Raw genomic sequence first — 21,804 nt, forward strand, 5'->3', positions numbered from 1 at the left:
GGCAACGGGGGAAAAAAGAGGAGCCGTGAGGTTTTTTGATCAAGCTCAGGGGGTGGGGGAAATGCACAGGAGAAATATTACAAACAGACAAAAATACCCCAAACCAAAAACACACAGAGCTAGCAGCACCCAACTGAGCACAGAGCAAGGGATTAAGCAGCAAGAAGAAACTTGCAAAGGATGGCTAGATTTAGAGACAATTCAGTCCCCCAAGGATTGTGCTTCTTCCCCCTTTTCCTCCCCCCAGCTTGAATACCCAGTAGATGCAAATAAGAGGCAGAGAGCCACCCCCATCCTTACCCATGGCACCACCACATTTATTAAAAATTACTACTATATACATAGAAAAAGAAAACAGAGCTGGGTTTTGTTGGAAGAAGTTTGTGTGCCAGTGCTGTAGGCTGATCAGTTTAAAATGGCTGAAACTACAGGCAAGAAGAGTGGGTAAACTACATCACTTCCCATTTTGTACAGGGCAGCTGAAAAAGTCACTTTAGATACATGTAAATAGATTTTTTTTTTTTTTTTTTTTGCAATGCTCCATATGTTAAGTTTGATTAACCAAAAAAAATGCCTTTTGAACTTTAAAGCACCACTGGAGGTCCTTCTGACTGAACAGCTATAGGTCAACTATTTATACATTATTCCACAATATTCTACAGTGTACCTAGACAAAACACAACTGTACACTTTTTGGCCACCTCAGTAAAGGTTAGGCTTTGGGGATGGAGGCTTTTTTTAAATGCAAGTTCTATAAACTAAGAAAAGTTAGATTTGGTCATTACAACCCCATCATTAGCAACAAGACCTCCAAGTCAAAATCCTGCCTGGCAAGCTGGCCTTATTTTGGCCATCTTCTGCCTAAGAAAGCCTTAGCTTTCAGAAAGCCTGACTCAATTGTGCTGCAGACAAGGGTTGAAAAAGCCAGCTCAGACTAAAGCAGAACATAGCATTTGTGCAGCTCCCTGCAACCCAACCTCCTTTTATCAGAGGGGCAGGCAGGGAAGAAAATTAAATTTGGGATCCTACCCCCCTATTGCCTTGCTCAGGAGTGCATAGATTTGATCAGGCCTCTGAGACAAGCTGAACTGTACACTTTAGTGTCTCCAATAAATAAGCCACATCATAAAAATCTAGACTCCTGCTTATAGCTCCCACATGTGTTTTTTTTTCTAAAAGAGGGGAAGAATTCTACCACAGTTTGCTCTTTCCCTACTTAGTTACCTGCAACAATCAAAGCTTTGGCACCTTCTTTAGAATTGCACACAACAATTCAAGGTGGAAGGCAAGAGTCTTTTTGGCAATTGTAATGCAAAAAAAACCGAGGCCACCCTGAAAAAAATTCCCCAATTGGAATAAAAGAATGCTTTAAGAACTAGTATAGAATGCGTAGTAGCCCATGCCTTTTGAAGTGTCTTTGCTATAGTCCTCAGTATTAATGTCCTCACATTTCATGGTCGGGGAATTTTCATTGCTGGAAGTGCTAGGGGAGAGCCGTCTTCTCTTACAAGCACCTGTGTAGACTCCAGAATCATTTGAATCTAGAGACTTTATGGAGGGTGGAGTATCTATCCAGGATGAGCTGATTTCTTCTTTCACCTTCTCCTTGGAAAGCTGGTCTTCAGAGAAACCTGGAGGACTTGTTCTGGAGGTCCAGGGTAATCCTGTTGTCATTTTTCGCTGGTAAGAGCCCCTGCTCCCCCAGCCTGCCATGGATGGAAATGTTGGATCAGGATAGTACCCCAAAGCATGGGATGTCTGAAGGGGGAGGGATTTAATGCCATAAGGGAGCAAGGTGCTAGGAGAATACTCTGTCTCATAGGAGTTCATGTCCAATTTATTGGCACTGGGCTGCTGTACAGGCGTCACAAACCACCGCTGAGGAGAGCTGGCCACCTCTTCATTCTGCTGTGGGGAGAGCAAGCCATTTGTCTGAGGGACGGTCCTCTCACCATTGTAAAACCTGGCTGGGGGCAGGTTGTTGACAAACTGTTCTTGGAAGAATGGTTGCACGCTGTATCGGGCGCCAGGGACAATCTGGTGGGATCTAGGAGAATCCGTGGGAGATGGAGTTAATCTGTCATTTTCTGAAGCTGTGTACATGCTACAACATAAAAGAGAAATACTGAGCATTGTTTTTTACAATTCCAGAATGATAGTAAGACAACATAAAAACAGGAAGAAACTGAGCTATTTCTTAATTAGAATCAGAACTAGTTTTAACTGGATGGTCACTCATTTTTATCTGATTCAGGAGTTCCTAGACCAATATAAAATTCCTAGTATTATTACTGCAAGTATACACTGTTCTCTGCCAGCCAACTCATTTTAAATGATGGGCAGCACCTTCCACCCAGAAACCATACAGCTCCCAGAAAACATACAGCTCCAGTTTTTCAAAGGACATTTGATGGTAGAAAGTGAACCTTAGCCAAGTCTTCTACTGGCAATTTGAAGAAGCTGCCTGCTCTGTGGAGACATCCAGTACATCACTGCCAATCTGCAGACCAGGTAGGCTGCAAGAGCACAAATTTTCTATCAAAATTCAGAGGTCTGCTGGAAGACAGTTTGTCAGGATAATAAAGTTCACTATTCAAACAGACATTTAATGTCCTTGAAAGGAACACATCAGCTAGCAAATGTGCCAGTAGAAACATTACTTCTGAATAACTGAAGTTGTGCCTAAAGAAAAGCTCTTCCACACACATTCCAGGTCAGAATTGTGCCCCCTAGACAGTGATGTCTGCAAGAGAAGTGTACTTACGAGTCATAGTTGTCTCTGAAGCCTTTTGCAAAAGGATTATGGTCAATTTTGAGCTGGGTAATCTAGAAGTGAAAGCAGAATATAGTAAGATAATATGTTGAACCAACAAGACAATTTTACTCTTATCATTTTATACCTCTATGCTTACATCAGTGTTTTGATATGCTGTAACTGCTATGAACTGCGTTTCAGGGAAAATAAATGTTTGAGTCTTCGAGGAATCATTCAGATCTTCAACACCATCTTCAGTCACTTCCACAATGTGAAGCCGAGGCTGGTACTTATGTAGAGATTGCAGTACTATCATCTAAAAAGAACCACAGAAGAGACAAGAACTTTACAAAATCTTCAGACAAACTGCATCTAATATTTAGAAATCTATTTTATGTTTTGACTAGGGAATGGAGCACTTTTAACTGTTAACAGAAGAAGATTCATGGGTTGTAGCCCTGTTTCTCTAGGTTACCAATATGCTAAAATCTGTAAAGGCAGGAAATCTAGAACTATCAGCTATACTCCGACTTAAGCAACTCTGGAGATAGACATTGGCTTAAAAAAAAAGAAATTAACACATTTATTTCTGGCATGTCTAATTGCTTTCATAAAGAGAAGCAAAGAAAACAAGATTCACGATCCAGCTGAAGAAGGAAACAAATCATGAGAACAGCCATCTAGCACCTCAAACGCTGTAAAGCCCTGAAAACCCATAGCCCCCCAGATGAGTCACCAAGAGCCTCTCAAGCCTGCCTCTCCCCCACCCCAATTACCTGTGCGTTGTTGTTGTTAGCACCTTTATTGTTCGTTAGCTTCAGTTTCCCGAAAGAAATCTCCTGTCTCATCCAGTGTGCCCCGGTGTTGGGCGACTCGGGGTGAACATACACTTTGTTGCCTGGGGAAGATAAGCCAGTAAAGCTCCTGCCGGGCTTTGTTCCACCACCGGTAGCTCAGAGCAGCGGGGCAGGGCAGACGGCACCTCGGTTGCCCCCATGTCCCCTCTCCCACACAGCCTCTAACATCATGGGGTGCAGGGATAGAAATAAAGTAGCAAAACACCCTTAAAAGAGCGGCTTTGCCCGCAGCAGGATGCCGGGGGTGGCGAAGCCTCTGCAAAGGGAGATGTAGAGGGAACCCGTTCTGGGAAGTCGACGGGGAGACCCCTGAAGACTCGCACTTACCTTGCATATTGTTGTCAGCTTTACCGCAGGTCACCCACTTGCCTCCCTGGAAACGCCAGTGGTTGGGGTCTGCCAGCACCACCTCCACGAAGACGTTGTAGTGGGCCGTGGGGTTGAGACCCGTGATGTTAAAACTCAGGAAAGGAAACATCCTCCTGGAGAGAGGAGGAAAAACACGCCGCATGCGAGACGGGCCGAAGGAAGGGGCACGGATTTCCCCGTCCATCCTGACACCGAGGCGACCAAGGGTGCAAACGGCGAGCCCAAACCGATCCCCACCTCGTCTCCTGGCTACCCGGTGTGGGGACACTTGGGAGAGCCACTTTTCGGGGACAAGTATCCCCGGACCGGAGGTACCACCAACGGGGAGGGCAAAGACTCACCAGCTCAGACCCCTCCCCGGGCAGCGGGTATCGCGGAGCGACCCTGGGCACCCTCACCACCACTTCCCTTAATTTCTGCGCAACCCCTGCCCACTTACCGGCCTTGTTTGGTGATGATCATCTCTGTCTGGTGCCGATGGAACTTGAGCCAGAGAGGCCGGTTGCAGAGGAAGACCTGCGCCCGCAGCCCCGGGCCAGCGGCTGGCACCCCCAGTGCCCCTAGCGAGCCGCAGGAGCCCGACGCCGCCGGGTAGGGGCCGTAGAGGGGTCCGCCGGCCGCCGCCTGCCCGTACTGGTATCCGCCGCCGCCGCCGAACTGCCCCCGACCACCGGGCGAGCAGACGGTGCCCGCGAAACCGCCCGGCGACAACACCGAGCCGTAGGGGTAGCGCTGTCCGCCGGGCGGCTGGTAGACGGCGCCGTGCTGCGCCGCCGGTGGGTATGGAAAGAGGGCGCAGGGCCCCCCTAGCTCGGCCCCGGGTGGCCCAGGGGACTGCAGGTAGTAGCGCTCGGTGCTGAGGCTGTCCATGGAGTAGCGGGTGGCCGCGGCCGGGGGCAGCTCCTCCTCCCCGCAGGGGGTGGCCTTGCGGCCGTCCGGCTTGGGGGCGGCGAAGGGCGGCTCGCCCACCTCCCCCTCGCCAAGCATGGTGGGGGCTGGCACGAACTTCTTGGGCGTCTTGTCCAGGTCGAGACGCGGCGGCGAGCCCGGCCGGGGCGGCCCGCGGGACCCTCCACCAGCGCCCGCTCCAGGACTCGCTCCGGCCCCGCCGCCCTCCAGCGGGTAGAAGGGGGCGCCCGGCAAGGCCCCCGCCGCCAGCAGCGGCTCGCCCAGCTGCATCCTTGGTGGGCGGTGCGGCAGAGCGCCCACAGGGTGCAGAACCGATCCCCACACGCGGCCACGCAGCGCTGCGGCGGAATCGGCCGAGGCAATTTATACCGGCGCGCCCGGCTCCTCGGGCCGGCGGGGAGGGGCTTGAGCCGGGCCGTCTCATAGCCGCCCTCCACCCCCGCCGGCCCATTGGCTGGGCTGCGTGACACTAATTTAATTAGACAACTACTAATTGGAACAAGTCACCTGTGACTCCAGTGTGTGCCTCCCCTCCCCGGCCCCCCTTCCCGCAGCCGGCCACCATAGGGGCTTCCAACCCGCTACGTACCCCTGCGCTGCTCGGAGTGAGGGGGCTCCCGCATCACTCTGTGGTTGCCGCAATGGAGGGCCCGACTTCTCCTTCCCCCAAAAAATAGACCTTTTGCCGAGGTGGCACCGTCCTCCCGGGCGCACAGCGACTCGGGCACGGAGGGGAGGATCCGCGGCGGGGAGTTGGGGACGAAAGGGAAAACGGGAGGTAGAGCCGGTCCCAGCACGGACACCCAACAGGGAGGGAGGGCGGCCATCCGCCGGGCCCCTGAGACGGGGCGGGTGACACTGCTCCTCGTCACCCCCCGCTGGCCGTCGCGCCGTTCAAACAATTCGGCCCAACAGCCGCCTTCCCCCTCTTCGCTCCCCAGGCAACATCGTTATGGGGGTGACATGTTTCACCCTCTCAGGGACGGCTCTGTGGAAAGCGGCGGGCTGGGTTCGCAATTTCAGTTTTCAGGACCTCGGCAGTCCGTTTCTCGCAACCCGCGTTCCCCTTCAGCATCTCCCACCGGGGAGGCAGATTTATATAATTCAGTCGGGTGCCTGACTTGTTTGACGCATTCTCTCAGCGCAAAAATCGGAGCTCTTTGCCCCATAGGGTCAGAGAACAGCACTTGGGAAGATGTAGATGCCTGTGTGATTTTGCGAAGCGGGCAGAGCCTGCATGAACGACTTGCAGCTACAAATCAGCAGCCCCTCGCCCTCCGCTCGCCGCTAGCCCGCTCACAGGGAGCGCAGCAAAAAACCTGCCTCCTCCTCAAGGCTGAATTTTAAACCAGACTCGCCGAGTGGCGAGGATTTCGTTGGCTGACGGACGACCGGCCTGGCCCGGGGAAGCGGCCGGGCTGGATCAGCCGAGCTCTGCCGCTGGCCCCGGCGCCGCGTCCCGCTCGCTCCCCGCTCCCGCCGGGTTGCGCCGCGTCGCATCGGGGCAACTGAAACAAATATCGAACAATTGACCGCAGACGCCAAACCCCGGGGCAGCGGAGCAGCCGGAGCCCTGCTGAGATGCGGCTCTTGCGCAAGTTGGGCGCTGGCACAGTCGCGGGTAGCGGTGCTTTCCGGCGATGCCCGCCGGGGCAGGGGACGGGCACCGGCGGCTCAAAGATCAGACGGGGCTCAATGCCTACTCCTGATCGGAGCCGAGAGACGGGGGGACCAGTTCCTGCTGTGCCCACCTCCGGTCACACAGGCGGCAGCCCAGGAAAGGCTGATCACAAGCAGCACTGCAACACCCCCCGCCCTAGCCACCCGTTTTCTACGGGATACCATTTGTCTCAATTTTTGCGTTGATCTCGTCCGACCGAGGAAGACAACAAAAACGTGTCGGAGAAGCCCGAGGCTCGGGTACGAAGCGAACCGGCCGCTGAGAGCTGGTGTCCTTTCCCGGGGCTGCTTCTCGGCACGGTGCTTGCATTCACCGCGGGGCAGAAGGGGAGCAGAGCCCGGCCGGGCAGCCCTGCTTTTGAAAGCAAAACAAAACGAGGAGCATCCTGCCATGTGCCGCGGAGGCTGAGCCTCTGCATCCCTTCCCGCGGCAAAGCTCTCGGCAGAGCTCCGCTTCGGCAGCTCGCTCCCCCGGGCTCTGCCTTTCCCGGGCTAGGGTGGAGACTGGAGGAGATTTTACAGAGCTACCACGTAGGATTTAGGGGAATTAATTTTACAGAATTATACACTGAAAGGGTCTCATAATTTAAAACATCCCCACAAGACAGGTGTTGCTCAGTTCAAGGCTGCTGAGGTGTTTTTCCTCCAGAACTCGGCTAACCTCGTGTTTAATAGAGAAAGGGAGAAAAGCTTTCGATGTTGCTGAGGTTTCCTGCGGATTGTACAGTCTCGGACGCGGGACAGGAAAACCGTGCTCGCCCTTGGAAAGAGAGAGCTTTCTATGTTGGTTCGAAATACGCCCGGGGTGATGCTCTCCCTAACGAACGAAAGTTTCATCCAGCACTTTCTAGATTTGGGATTATTTTCGGTTTAGATTGGGAGAGCATCAGCCTGGCCTCGTACCCCGCAGCTTCCGCCGAACCCCGTGCCCGGCGGCCGTGGCAGGGGAGGCCGGGGCCGGGGCTGACCCCTGGGAGCCCCGTCGGACAAGGATTCCCGGAGACCTTCGGCGGCGCTTCGGCCGTGCGAGGTTTTGAGGGAACAGCCCGTAACTCGGGTGCTTGTTCATTCACTCCGTACAATACGGGAAGAGCTGTAATCCCTTCTCCTGCACCCCGCAAATTAAAGTCGTTAACAGCCAAATTCTTGGGACCCAGTATTTGTCATTCCTTTAGCCTGCAAATCTGCCGTCCCTGGACGTCGGGGACACTGCAAGTCTGCCGTCCCTGGACGTCGGGGACACAAGGAGGTATTGCACCGCGCCACCCCTCCGCAAGCCGGCTCCATTCACGGTCCCTGGCCCGGTTCCGCGGGATCTGGCCAGGAAACATTGCCGTGCGGAGCTGCGGGATTTTCAGTCATGTATGGGATCGGAGATTTCGGAATGGGTCCCGCAACCCTCTGTCTTAGAGATAAGACTGCAGAAACAGCAGACTCCAGTGAAACAGAAAGGAGCGTGTTAGGTTCGTAAATCTGCTAAAATTACCTCCAAACCACAAAAAGAATGTTGAAAGAAAATGTAGGTCTTTGAAGGGTTACAGATTACCTTGGGTTTTGGGTGGTTTTTTTTTTTTTTTTTTTTTTTATTCAGATATACTCCCGGGGTTTATTCAAATTAGGACCCTCTTTGACTTTAAAAAAGCCGTTCCAGAAGAGCTCATTTTCTGCAGCCGAAGTTACAGTGAAGTCACATTGTACCGCAATATTTGTCCTTTGCTTTCAGGCTGGGATTGAGCCCTTTCCTCTTTCAAGGGAGGTCAGCGTTCCGGAAAACAGACCCCCACTTCAACAAATTGCTTGGACTCCTGGGACTGAAGCTGTTAAACAGAAGTACCCAGCTCAGTAGGGCCTAAGAGGGGAAAAGGAGACGGGATCCATTAAATCTATTCTATTAGGCTATTGTACATACACACATATATGGAAATCCATACATAGCTATATATGTAATTTATCCTTATCAACATGGATATGGACACACACACCCCACAGAGTCTATATAGACACCCTAAAATTTTGTTTATCAGCATCATCTGCCATGCTGTTCCATCACTGTATTATCTTCCTGAAGTCCTGCTGCCACCATGGCAGGACTGACAGATATTTTCTGAGTTCTACATTCCAATAGTTACTGTGACGTGATTTTTTTCCTTGTCCTGATTTTGGTTAAAAACTACCTGCCGGTTTCTGGATGTCCTCCTCAATTTGCTAGCATCTGATTCCCAAAGGACTTCAATAGTTTCAGCTCTATGTCAAGCTTGTGCTGGGATTTTTTCAGATTTTCCCTTTTTCTAGACATCTAGGCTGGTGGGATTATTTCTTTGTTTGCTCTTTGTTTGTTTGTTTTAATTCTTCTTGCTCTTCAGCTACATGCAGAGTATCTGGCTAGGCAAAGTAGGAATAATTTTAAATGCCTTCATAGGACTTGACACTTTTTCACCATCTTTAATGTCACTTTTAAAACCATTAAAATCAGATTTTTTTTTTCGGATGTGGCTACTCATATGTGAGTGCTTCCTTTTAAAAATCTTGGTACCTTTCTTTTCAAGGCTGTTGAATACAGCACTCAGAAAAATCAAGGAGGTATTAATACATCTGTGCAAGGCTGGGCATTTCAGCTTGCCCCTTAACTTCAGGGGCTATTTTTATGAAGAAGCCAGTTACACCCTTTCACCGCTCAGGTTGCTTCATCTGTCAAACGCAGACAACAGCCATCTCGTTTGTGGGAATGTTAGGAGACTAAGTTAATTGAAAATGCTCTTTATTTTCTGATGAAAGAAGTTCTGCTGTAGCTGCAAAGACCGTCATTCCATTTTAGTTCGTGCCAACTGGTATTTGCAGTGTGCAGACATACACAGTCCAGAAAATATAAGAAGCGTAGCTTCAAACATTGTGAAAATTCGAACGCCAAAGGGTTAAAAGGTAGAGTCAACTGTTGATGAAGCAGATATGTACGGACTTTAATAGAAGAAATCAATAGCCCTACAAGAACAAATAACTATTATCTTTAATATTAAACTGGTGATGATGTCACATTAACAGCAATTTTACACTTTGGTAATTAAGTCAATTTAGCTGCCACTTTCTTAGCTATCAAAGCCAATTTTAAAAGGCAGAATACAGACATACACATTAAGAAAACAGACTTAAGTATGCGTAAACCCCATTATAACTATGGGGCTAATTTATAAAAATGATAATGTAAATAATAAGCTTTTCTAGCCGAGGTATACAAAACAGAAAGAACAGACACGAGTCAATGTATCAGGTATCTGAAAGAAACAACTCAGTATTTGAAAAGAAAGTGTTATTCAAAGCAGCCTTATTGGCCATTTCCTTTCTCCTCCTTCAAAGAAAAATAACACCTACAAATCTTTATCTTCGATTTTAAACTAAAGGGAAATGCAATGGTCAGTAAAAACTAGTCAAGGTCTGATCCTAATTGGTGAAATCTGGCAGTGTAAGCACAGACAGGGATAAACATAGTGCTTGGAGTGTATTCTTGGTAATGGATAATTTTGCTAGGGAAGACCACACAACAGCTTTTTGTCATTGGGCCTCTGGTACCCTATTGGCTAAAGAAAGAAAGTTTTTTAAAGTTCGAGAAAGTGTAAGTCTTTGCAAAGTGGATGCTTTGTCTTTTTAATAAATATTTGAGAAACCTACAAGAAGGGAGATGGGAAAAGCATTAAATTGGCTTTAGATTCCAGGTGACTTTCCTTACTCCTAATGGAATTGTAGAAACTTGAGGAAGAGACTGAAAATAGTATCACAAACCCAACCGTAACCATGAGCAACATTTCATACTTTGTATTATTCATGCATAGGGATTTCCAAACAGCTCTTTTTAAATACTTGCCTTTTCACCCTCCAATAAATTTAATGAGGGCTTCCTAGCACCTTGTCCCTGGTTTTAAAGCAAGATCACTTTACTTACTTACAGATTTGTGCCCATTGTCAGCCTGACAGTCGTGTAATAGAGATGTGGGAACATAACAGGATCCATGCCATGGGTGTAATCGACACAGATCTGGTCAGTCTGACCTTATTTGTATTTACAGATCTATTACAGAGAGTTTTAGACAGGTAATTTTGGCTTGCTTGCCTGCTTTCTATCTGAAAAGACTATTTAAATAGCCTGGATTCAACTGCATAATTTTAAATGCAGAAACTGAAATCAGCAGCTCAAATCCTGTAAAAAGATGTTCTTCTTTTTGTTCTAACACTTTAAAAACTACAATTTCATCATGTGAAGGCCCCGATAAACTTCATGCTGCTCAGGGCTTATGATGTCAGAGCCATGAAACATTTCCCGCTGATAACATAATAGCTGAGAAATATGAGTTTTGGAGAATCTGGAATTTTGTTTGCTCTACGTGCATGCAGTATGAGGCTTACAGTGGGAGAACAATTAACTTGAGGGGATGGAAAAGTGAGTAGCAGTGGGCTACTGTGCAATTGCAGAAGCAATGAGGAATTTCACCTGGTATCATTCGTGACAGCAATCAAACAGCAAGGCCTAGCAGGGAACCATATATTAAATAACTGCTGTGACACGCGAGTCTGCTATAAAAATAAGCAGAAAGCAGAACGGCGACGACATATGTACCCTTTGGGAAGGTGCAAAGAAAGCTGTAGGGTTCTCCTCCTGGGAAGGGCTTAGGTTTCCTAGCTGCTCGCCCCCGTTTCCACCAGCAGCCCGTTGCTAACGGGGACGGGATGGGATGGAGCCGGCATCTTTCCTTCCAGCCGGCCTAGGCCTGGTCGGGGGAGGGCAGAGACCAAGTGGGGTGAACAGGACGGGGTGGGGGGAGCCCAGCGGAGGGGGAACCGCACCGCGAAGCTGTCCCTGCCGTCGGTGGGGGCGGGGGGGAAGCTCCAGCCCCGCACCAGCCTCCCTCGGTCCCCACGGCTGCGAGGGCCGGCAGTAGCCGCCGGGGCCGTCGGTAGTGGGAAGCGGTCCCCGCTAGGAGCGCTGCCCCAGGCTAGCTCCTCATCCACTGTCCATCAGGCTGCTCCAGACTGGGGGTGGGGGGAAACGCCACCCCCCACCTCCGTCCCCGGCTTTTTACCCACTTCCAAAACATCGCTGTCAAATCTTCCCACCCGCGGAAAGAACGGGCAGCCCTCGCCCGCCGCACCACCAGCGGGGCGGGACGGGACGGCAGAAACCGCCGCCGCCAGTCCCCGAGTGAGCCCTCGAGGGGACCAGCCGCCGGTACCCGGCGCTAGCGGGCAGGTCGTTGGGGCGGGCGCTGCAGCCCCATCCCCTTCCCCATCTTCGTTTCCATCCCCGTCCCCGTCCCCAGCACGGGGCGGTGGCGGGCGATCCGGCCGGATTAACGCCGGGCGCTTTGAAGTCCCTGTGTCGCATGTGATCCCATGTCGGGGTGCTTAGGGCTCCCCATTCAGTTGTTAATCCCCACTAAGCGTTTTTAAGTACCTGAGCTCGCAGACCCCTGCGCCTTCAAAACAAGTTTATGCACGCAGATGGCTCCAAAATTACCCATTTGGGTACTAGCAAGACCAAAGGCAAAGGCGCGCGGAGTCGTTAGAAAATAATCGAAGCAAATGGGCACTTTTTTTGCCACGTGAATTTCGGCTCTGAAACCCGTTGACAGGAGCGGGAGTTTCAAAGGTGCCCGCACCTGCGGAGCGAAGCGGGGCGCAGATCCCGGCTGCGCTGCCGCCCCCGCCCCGGGGGCTTAAATGGCCAGAAAGAAAAAAAAGCAGTAAAAAAAACTTCCATCAGTAAAACAGTAGCTGAGCAGGAAACGGCTGTGGACTTCCTGGTGAGATGCCCCCTCGCTCCGGGCAGGAAGAGGTTTTTTTGCCATTGCTATCAGCCCCGCAGGGATATCAGCAGCAGAGATTTAGGACATATAGAGCAGAACAAAGTCACATTATGAAGAAATAATAATTAAAAAATAAGTTCAACGCCTCCAGCCCCCTCCTCCCCGCCCTGCAAAAGAAAACAAACTACCCCTCACAACAGAACCGATAGCTGCTTTGCCACCATAATTTGCTTCTCGGTGACACAAGGACAATGTGAAAGGAACCCTGCGCCACTTCTCTCCAATTAACTTCTGTGAGGGAAGTATGAGCACCTTTTTTTTTTTCTTTCTAGCGCAGATGATTGTGTTGATTCCTAGCACATTAGTGAGGAAAAATTTTAGCTTGAAGAGTTTGGGTTATACAGATGAGAACAGACAAATGAGCAACATCACAGAAGAACTTTAAACCATCTCATAAATGCATATTCTTTCTGGTTTTTGACTGTATTATTTCCTTTCTCCACTATTCATGTTTCAGGCAGTTACTGGTTCTCCTGTTGCCCACAGCTATGGATTGTGAAGGGCAGAAAAGAAATGGATGTAATGAATTTTAAAAGGATGTGGAAAAAGAAATCTTCTGATCTTTTGTTTTAGGTGTTGATCCAAATTAAAATACAACCCATTAAAAAGCAGCAACTGGCTTGCTGTGAGTAGTCAGACCCTGATGTCAACAGGGTGATGAGGCCTTGGTAAACATAATGTTATCATGGCAACATTTCTGCCTAGTTTACACCTTATTCAGCCCTACTAAAGCTAAAATCCCACCTACCAATTACCTTTATATATAACCTAAGGTGTATGGTTTGACAGCTATGGAACGACCGGGCAGGTAAAATACTGAGCCCCAGCCCAATGATAGACAACAGGGGCCTGTCCCCCTCCATGCCATGGGGTGGTGACTCACATCTTCCTAAACCCGTGCTCCTGGTGCCAGCCTGGTTCCAGGGAACACCCCAGGACCTGCAGGATGGCTGTCCTGGGCTCCTGGGATTAATCCCTGCTTCTGCAGCTCCAGCTCACTGTCCAGCCTTTCTCCCAAACTACACATGAGAGTGAGACAGAGCTAAGTGGTCAGCCCAGATTGTCACAACAATGCAAAGGACACGCTTTTCCTTTGGTCATGGCAGCTATGAGAGCAGGAGCCTTCCACACATGGGGCAGATGGCAACCATCACCTGAGCAAGGCACAGGCCATCCTTCCTTCAGCTACTTGGCCTTGGGAGAAGGAACAGGACATCGCAGGGTCACAGTCTGTGCTGTTGTAATGAGAGTGGACAGGGCAGTGAGAAGTGATTTGTAAGTGGCAGAGCTGTGCCCAGAGTAACTTACTTTGCTGAACACGGTAAGCTGTGTGGTATTTGCATTTGAGCATTTGGCTGGTGTGGGATACTGGCAAGCTCATGCCAGGCTAGTGCTCTTACTGGCTCAAGGACAGCCTTGACCATTTATTTCTTCACTTTTCTACATGTGGTGTAGTAGGTGGGAGGTCCTAAGGGATGAATCTTTAATGCGTTGCCTGTTTCTGAATGCTAACAAGTCTGGGGAATACTTGATGAAAGGTAGATGTTAAGAGCTCCTGAGTAGAGTAAGTGCTGCTAAAAATCTACCTTTAGAGTGAAATTATAAAAAAGCCTAAAGCAAACATAGAAAACCATCCCACCAGGCAGCAATTACATAGGTTTCAGGGAAAAAAAAAAAAAAACAACAAAGCTAGCCTGCATTTCCATCTGGTAGCAGAACAGCTCTGGAAATAATCGTCCATTTTGTTTCACCTGTCTCCTTCTGGGGTTTTGGGTCTTGCCTGTCACATTTCATAGCACCATCTACCAGACTTCATTCAAGTAGTTAGGGGTGGGTGGTGCCCCAGAGGGCAGGACCCCTGTGGGCAGCAGCACCAGGACAGGTTTGGGGGACACTAGTGGGCACCACCATCAGCTGCCCTCCTGGTTCACTGAGCGCTTGGCCGGTCCCTGGGGCTCCCCGATTCCACGCTCGGAGAAAGTGGCCAATTATTTTTCTGTCTGAAAGAGTCTGTGATGTGGCAGAGAATGACAGCTCCAGGGGAGAAAACACCTCTTCATTAAAAAGTGCTGCTAAGCACACTGAATGTCCAGATCCCAGCACCCAGCTGCACAAAGGTTAGGATGAGAGCCAAGAAATTATGCACTTCCACAGATTTTTATGTACACACATAAATATGTATGTGTACAATGTAAACACACACACACAAATACAGGCTCTTTTTCAACACAGGGCGGACAAAATCCTTTAAGTTCCTGTTCAGGTAAAATTCCCACTGAAGTCCAGTTTTACTATCAGTTTTGATGTGATAGGAATTACCTACGAGAAAAACAGTGAATTCTGTTACCAAATGCAAGAAGAGACTCAGCTTCACAGAAATAGAAATGATTAGGAGTGTGTTAAGGGAAAGATTAAAACAAAACAAAATAAAATAAAATAAAATAAAATAAAATAATACTTTGTGTGTTGCTCACTTCTGAAAAGCTGCAGGGAAGAGAGGGCCAGGCTGCTGCTTTCTGTAAGATCCATTTGATTTCATTGTCTCTCAAGTAATTTTAGCGATAGTATGAATTAATTTTAACGAGTTAGAGAGTATTCCTAAAAAAGACACAAAATACATACAAACTATGAGATAAAACAGAATTGGGCACGAACTATCGAGGAGAACCACTCCACTGCTGATACCAGAGAAAGCTTAAAACGGAAACTGCATTTGGAGATGTTATTTTTAACAGCCCTCCTTTTCTTTTCCTTCAGAAATTCTGAAAGGCTGAGAGAAAAGAAGGCACTAAGGAAAAGATGGAAGAAAAAGTGGTGACATATAGGGCTACGGCAAGTCAGCACGGCGGAAGTCATCATTCCCACAATGGCCTGGTGGAAGAGTTTAGGCTCCAAGATGAAGAGCAGCAGTCTTCAGCCTTCACCTGACTCCTCAGAGCCCAGCAGCTTCCCCTCACCCAATTTCCCAGCTGCCTCCATCTATGCACTGAGCTGTTTGGGCTCAGGAGGTTGCTGCCCGTCACCCTACAGAGAAACAGTTACAAGCCTGACTGTTCCTTCACCTTGCCTAGGTGGGATGCTTGGAGCATCAAACCACCAAGGTTGCTTTGCAGATGAGCCTCACTGCCTCTTGCTCCTGTTTTTTGGTGAAGCAGGAAAACCTTCAGATGGAACCGGGGACAAGGCAGCAAGTGTCCCTCTGGTTATGGCTATCTCATTATTTATAGGGGGACGTGCTGAGATGAACCACCACCAGTTCCCTCAGAAATGGGAGAAGATTCCAGTTGAACTGTGATCCCAGGGTACAGTGATGAATAAGGAGAGCGATAGGCTCACATACTTGATGCTCAAGGCTGGCCAATGAGAAATGTGGAAATCCTGTGTTGACCAAGTGGATAAACCCCTGTGACAATGCCTTTACTCAGTGACTTGACAGAAACATTAAACACAACCTTTTTCTAACCTTTCCTGCAGTTTTAGTTTGAAATTTCCACCTCCTCATGTCCTCTTACGTGACCATATAATAATGCCTTTCTCAGCATCCTGCAGAAGGAATTTGCAACAAGGCAGGAATGTTCCAAATACAGAAAATAATTTATTATTTCCCTAAACAATTTACAGATTACAGCCATTTGTTTTCAGTAAAGATGTTAAGACATAATCACTTGTTTTCAGTAGATCTTTAAATCCTGCAATGGCACATCTATTTTTTTGTGTATGTTTTGATGCAGAACTGCTGGGTTTTGGTTCTAGTACATTTGTATTTGATTGTTTTCTACTTTAAATGCACTGTAACGTAACCATAACAATATACCACTTTTCCTTGCTTAGCATATTCATTACCTTGTCTTCCTCTCAACTTCTTGATTTGCATGCAAGAAATCTGTGTCAGAGAGAATGCAATCTGCAAGCCAATAAAATCCCACCCCATGGGAGGAAGGAGTCGAAGTGGCACATGTAGCTCAGATGAAGAATACAAAGTACATGTAAGAGTGCAGTACTGCATCACATGAAAGGCCCATGCTGTAGTGTGTCTGGGAGAGAACGGCTATTGCAAGAAGCAATGCAATGACTCTAGCTGCAGTTCTACCAGGCATTGGCTTTATTGGCAAACCCAGACCGTGAAGCCTCCAGTTCCCTGACAGTTGCCTGCCCACTCATATGGCTCAGGTCTTTGCTCCTCAGGTCAGTCTGTATAAATATTTGAAAGACTGTGCTGGAAATCACACTTTGAGAGTAGTTCTGCTTAATAATTACCCCCTCCCAAAAAAGCATGTTTTTATCTCGCTTACTTCAGTGACCAGGTTCAGCATGCAGTCTTACCAACAGCTGCATCAGCACAATGGAGGTGACTAGCAGCCTTAGGGGAACAAAAACAAAGAGCTGCAGGGTAGAAACTTCCTCCGCTGGTTTCACAGGAACTCTGTTGAACTCTCCCCAGCAGATGAGCTGGGGCAGGTTCGCCAGGTTGCTGCCTGCAGCACGGCCACCAAGGAGGGCTGGGCTCTGCACTCAGCAGAGGAAGACCCACACATTGCTGGAGCACCCAGCAGTGCTCATCTGACCCAGTTCAGGATCCGGCATGCGGTCACGTTTCTGTCAAATAGGTCCATGCACACGATGGAGGTTTAGGCAGCTGCTGGTGAGTAGGCAGCACCCAGTTCAGCATAAAGGCTGCTGGTGCAGAGTCAACCTGTTGTGTTTTGAAGAAATCTGAGCCCAAGCGTGGGTGTACACATCAGCAATCTGAGGCCTGCGGCCACAGAGCTTCTGGTTTAGTACTAAGAACCTTAAAACCAGATTGGTTGAATCTGATCTGCTTGCAGCTCCTGACCCACAATGGCATTTTAAAGCATATGGAGATATATAATTATTTTCCCGAAAGTGCTGCACCCCAAACTCTGGCAGTTTGGCAGCTGGTCTGGTCACAGCGCAGCTGGCAGGGGCTGAGGCAGGAACATGGTCAGCCCTCCTGTCTCTGAGCAGAGTAGCAATTAGAGAGTTAAAGCAGCCAGCTCTGGTTTGTCTCTCCAGATTTGATCTTAAACACCCAGGACAGAGGCAGTTACACCTCTCTGAACCAACTCCACTGCCTGCCTTCCTCCATACTCACATAAAACCCAGAGTTAAAAATTTGCTGTTTCAGAATCGTAACAAGCAGTGGCGGATCAAGCCTAGTTGCACTTTCTGTCTCTCTCACCAAAGTGTAATCTGCTGGTATCTGATATGGCTAAGAGCTGAAGTGATGATTTACTATGGCTCAGTTAACATAAAGCAGCTCAGGCTGCAGGTTCACAGCATTTTGTTTTGGGGCATGCCCTTTTCATCACTTGTGTTCCCAGCTGCGGCCAGTGACCCTTCAGCTGGGCTGGCCCAACAACTGGTGGGGTCTCCTCAGTCAAAAGCCTAAATCAGCTCTTAAAATCCATGCTTGTAGACCAGATACCTACATGGTTGTGCTAGGGGTAATATGCTGTGCTACAGGGGCCAGAATCCACAGGAGACAAGCATGGCAACTCCATAAACGCACACAACTGCTAAAGCACACCTAACCGAAACCACAGCCTTGCAAACTCCAGTAGCTAGACTGTGTGCCCATTTTCTGAGCAAAGGCTCTGGAAGAGCTGTCTTTAAATTTGCTCCCCATTAACTATCCTCTTCGTCCAGATAAATATGAGTCTGCCAGAGGCGTCTCATTTCTCTGCAAAGATATAGGGCTACTGAGCTGGAGTTTGCCTCAGTCTATTCATTGAACTAGTGACAGGTCTACATGAAAGACTTCATGCAAAGCCTATCTTACTAAACATCAATAGTTTTCAACTAATACAATGAAAGCATCCCCAACACTTGACTATGAAAAGCACATTGATCCACATAATACCTCCTGTAAAACTGCAGGAATTCCAGTGCCATCTACGTTTATTTAGATGACGCTGCATTTTCCATAGAAAATGTTTAAAGGTCAGTGAATTGGAAAATGTACCAACCTGTGCTACAGCGAATCCCAAGGTGAACGACCTTCTAAGGAAAGAGGGGCACGGCAATGTCTATTAAATCCTGATTGAATACTTGACTTGCCATAGCTTGTTGGTTTGGAAATTCTGACTTTATAGAGCTTGCAAACAGCTGTTAAAAATGAGAGGTGGAAACAATGTTTGTAACAAGAAGCATTAAAGGAAGTCCTTAGCATAATATAATTACGAAAAAAAAAAAAAAAAGTTTAAAAGATTATGTAAAAGTATTAGGTTTAGCCAAACTTCTGTTAAGGCAGGCTGCTTTAAAGCATACACACAGGGGCATTTGATCTGAAAAAAAGTTTCACAATTACATCAGCTTTGTAGGCTGAACTGTTACTACCATTCACAGGAAAATAAACCAGTGACTAAACAAAAACCAATATGACAATGTTTCCCCCCATCATACTTCTCAGTAGCAGTGAGAACAACTCTCCCCAGCTGTGACTCACATGAAGTTGGCAGAGATTCACCAGGGGCTGGAACACCTCCCGTAATTTTAGCCCCTGCGTTTCCCTGCAGAGCGCCTGCCCAACACCTCTGCCCATTGCTGGTTTGGCTGCCCCAGGGATTGCCTCCCCGCAGTGACCCAGCTACACCTGTCCCATATCTTATTTTTCAGCATGGGTAAGTCTGTGGAGTAGTCATCCTTATTGTTGACTTGAGTGCTCCTGTACCAGCTCTGGTCCTTCCCAGCACCCAGGCTCAAACCTGCTTCCCACCTTCCCAGGAGTGCTCTGGATCCACGTCCCCATGTCCCATGAGCTGGCCCGTATGTGTCCCCAGTGCACAGGGACAGCTAGGTTGGTCGCACGCTGAGATGGGCCCTAATGTCACCTCACGATGGTCGTCAGCCATGAATTGCCCCCTCAGCCTCTTGGCACTCTACATCCAGGGAGCTACAGGGTGCTGATTTATCCAACAGTGGTCCATGTCTAGCTGGGTTTTTTGCACTGGAGTACTCTGGAGTATACAACCAACTTTTTATGGTCTCAACACTTTAAAGAAAAAGCAGAGCAGATGGTGCCTGGGCTTGGAGCAACTCACCTTTGACATCTTCAGAAAGCACAGCTTGGTCAAAGGCCATGAGGCATGCTAAATAACCTGAGCACCTACATGTCTGCCCTTTCTTGCTATTATTCTGGCCGTATCAGGGAGGGTTCTGCCACCAGTGCTGACACTCTGGAGTTGAATATGCATAATATTAAAAAATTATTATGTTGTATCCTAGTGGACAAATGGAGAAATAATCTTAGGTTGATCTTGGCTACCTTACCTAGCTTGGCTACCAAAATAATTTGTCCTTCTTGTCACCAGAGTAGGGACAGATCTTACTAAACACTCCACTTATGGCTCAACACCTTTTTCAGAAGTGATGGCATTTGGAATATAGCACTTTTTAAAAAAACTTGATCACGTAATTTACTTACAAGAAAAAAAGTATAGGTTTTATTTTCCTACATTCTCCTTAACCCCTACAGGCTGTGATATCATATGTGTAAATTCAAATTAACACTTCTCCCATCTGGATTTCTGTATATTTAAATTGAAGGCTTGGAATAACCTCCTTTTTTTTAGAATAAATGCTTTTGAGAAACTACCATGTTTGAAGAACAATGGGTTGGGTAGCTGACCATGCTAATGCCTGACTAGGAAAACAACAGCCAGCTTTGTCAACTATTTTTCATATACAGGGTTCATAGCCTGAGGAGAAATTGGTATCTTTGTAAGCAAGGCATGTTAGCTGATATATTTTTTTTTGTAACTTTATAAGTGCTTATTTTTACCATAGGTATGACCTCCTAACTCTACCTTTGCACTTTTTTCAGCCAGTCCCCTGTGCATCCGGACACTGCTGCTTGCCAGCTGCTCTACCTCCTGCCTCTGAGGCACCCCGTCCCATGGGGAAGCACAGTGGTTGTTCTGGTCGCTACTTACCCAGATCTCCTCCATCCAGCAGGCATTGGGTACAAAGGCAAGGGTGGGTACAAAGGAATGGCTGCCTCAGGGCTGAGGGGAAAAACAAAACCACCAAGAAGAAACCTCCCAGGACACCCACTGCATCCATAACCGGAGGGGTGAACAGCATCACCCAGGGTCCGGGCTGCACTGAGCAGATGGGGCTGAGCATGTTTCAGAGCATGTTACCTGCCTTCACATGCTCCAGGCAGTTGCAGAAAGGCTACTGCTGTGAAGCCCCCAAAACCAAAACTGTCATCAGGCAGCAACAGCCCATTTCTCTCTGCTCCACTTTTGTTTGCCACTTCTCTGTTTGTCCTACCCCTGCAGCAGGGCAGGAGTCAGAGAGGAAACTCTGCTCGACCATTCCCAAGCAGATGCTCAGCCAGAAACCCACCAACAGAAACAGCTGCTCTTCAGCCTCCTCACCATCATGGGTGCCTCAGAGAGACTTCTCCGTGCAGGAGAATGGGGAGAAAGAGTTCTCTGGGTGCCCTGTCCCTCTCCCTGCTGTTTGCTGGGCACTGACACAAGGGGAAGGAAGCAGCAGTCGCTCAGCAAATCTGCCTCGGTTCACTTTGTCCAGCTCAGAGAAAGAAAAGCCTCAGAAGTCAATTGGCACAGCATGAAAGCAAATCTCCCCCCACGCCAGTAGCCCTCCAGACTCCAATGCCTGTTCCCAAACCCAACGAGCCTCACAGCATTAGGCTGAGATTGCTTCAGCTGCCGGCGGCCCTGTGGTGGAACCCCAGCCTGCCCACCTGAGGCTGAGGGGAGAGCTGGGCCATCCTGAATCACGGACATGGGCAGGTGGAGGAAACACTGCTGCTTGTGCCGGGTGGTCAGCATGGAGCATGCTGCGGTTTCAGCAGGAGGGTAGGGGGAATGTGATGGGTTATGTTTGCTGACATGATCGCAGTTTTTCAAAACAAGCTTATGCTGCAAAATCCAAGACATCTCAGACGATGCTTTTCAGCATGCTGCTGACTGGTGTGGAGGCTCCCAACAAGTACAATTCAGAACAGCTCCACAGGAAGCCACACATGGACGAGAAAGCAGACAGAAATCTGGGGCATGATGCTGCACCTCACAGTCTCAGAGATGAAGCTGTGGGTGATGCAGCAGGCAGCAGGACAAGCCTGCAGGCTTTCAAGGACTCTCCTTCATTCCCATCTGCAGAAGCCCTGCATACTTCACTTCCACGCTGCAGTGTTGTTCCTTGCTCTCAGCTAAAGCTTTTCCCTCACCAGAACCAGTGCCAGGTCACAGAATCACAGAATGTTAGGGATTGGAAGGGACCTCGAAAGATCATCTAGTCCAATCCCCCTGCTGGAGCAAGAACGCCTAGATGAGGTTACACAGGAAGGTGTCCAGGCAGGTCTTGAATGTCTCCAGAGTAGGAGACCCCA

At 48.6% G+C, this 21,804-nt stretch overlaps 1 protein-coding gene across 2 annotated transcripts; it reads right to left on the reverse strand.

Moving 5' to 3' along the window:
* Positions 1-293: 293 nt before the first annotated feature.
* Positions 294-5,249, reverse strand: EOMES (eomesodermin). Of its 2 annotated transcripts, none has more exons than XM_013369452.3 (6): positions 4,421-5,247; positions 3,940-4,094; positions 3,532-3,653; positions 2,913-3,071; positions 2,765-2,826; positions 294-2,104 (listed from the first exon to the last, which is right to left on the reverse strand). In XM_013369452.3, the coding sequence occupies exons 1-6, from the start codon at positions 5,158-5,160 to the stop codon at positions 1,369-1,371; spliced, it is 1,974 nt and encodes a 657-aa protein (XP_013224906.3). In that variant the 5' UTR covers positions 5,161-5,247; the 3' UTR covers positions 294-1,368. The 2 variants fall into 2 exon arrangements, with proteins under 2 accessions (XP_013224906.3, XP_064911196.1); XM_065055124.1 differs by having other exon boundaries at positions 1,145-2,047; positions 4,421-5,249.
* Between the last annotated feature and the right edge of the window lie 16,555 nt (positions 5,250-21,804).

Source organism: Columba livia, chromosome 2 (assembly GCF_036013475.1).
Source record: "Columba livia isolate bColLiv1 breed racing homer chromosome 2, bColLiv1.pat.W.v2, whole genome shotgun sequence".
NCBI lineage: Eukaryota > Metazoa > Chordata > Aves > Columbiformes > Columbidae > Columba > Columba livia.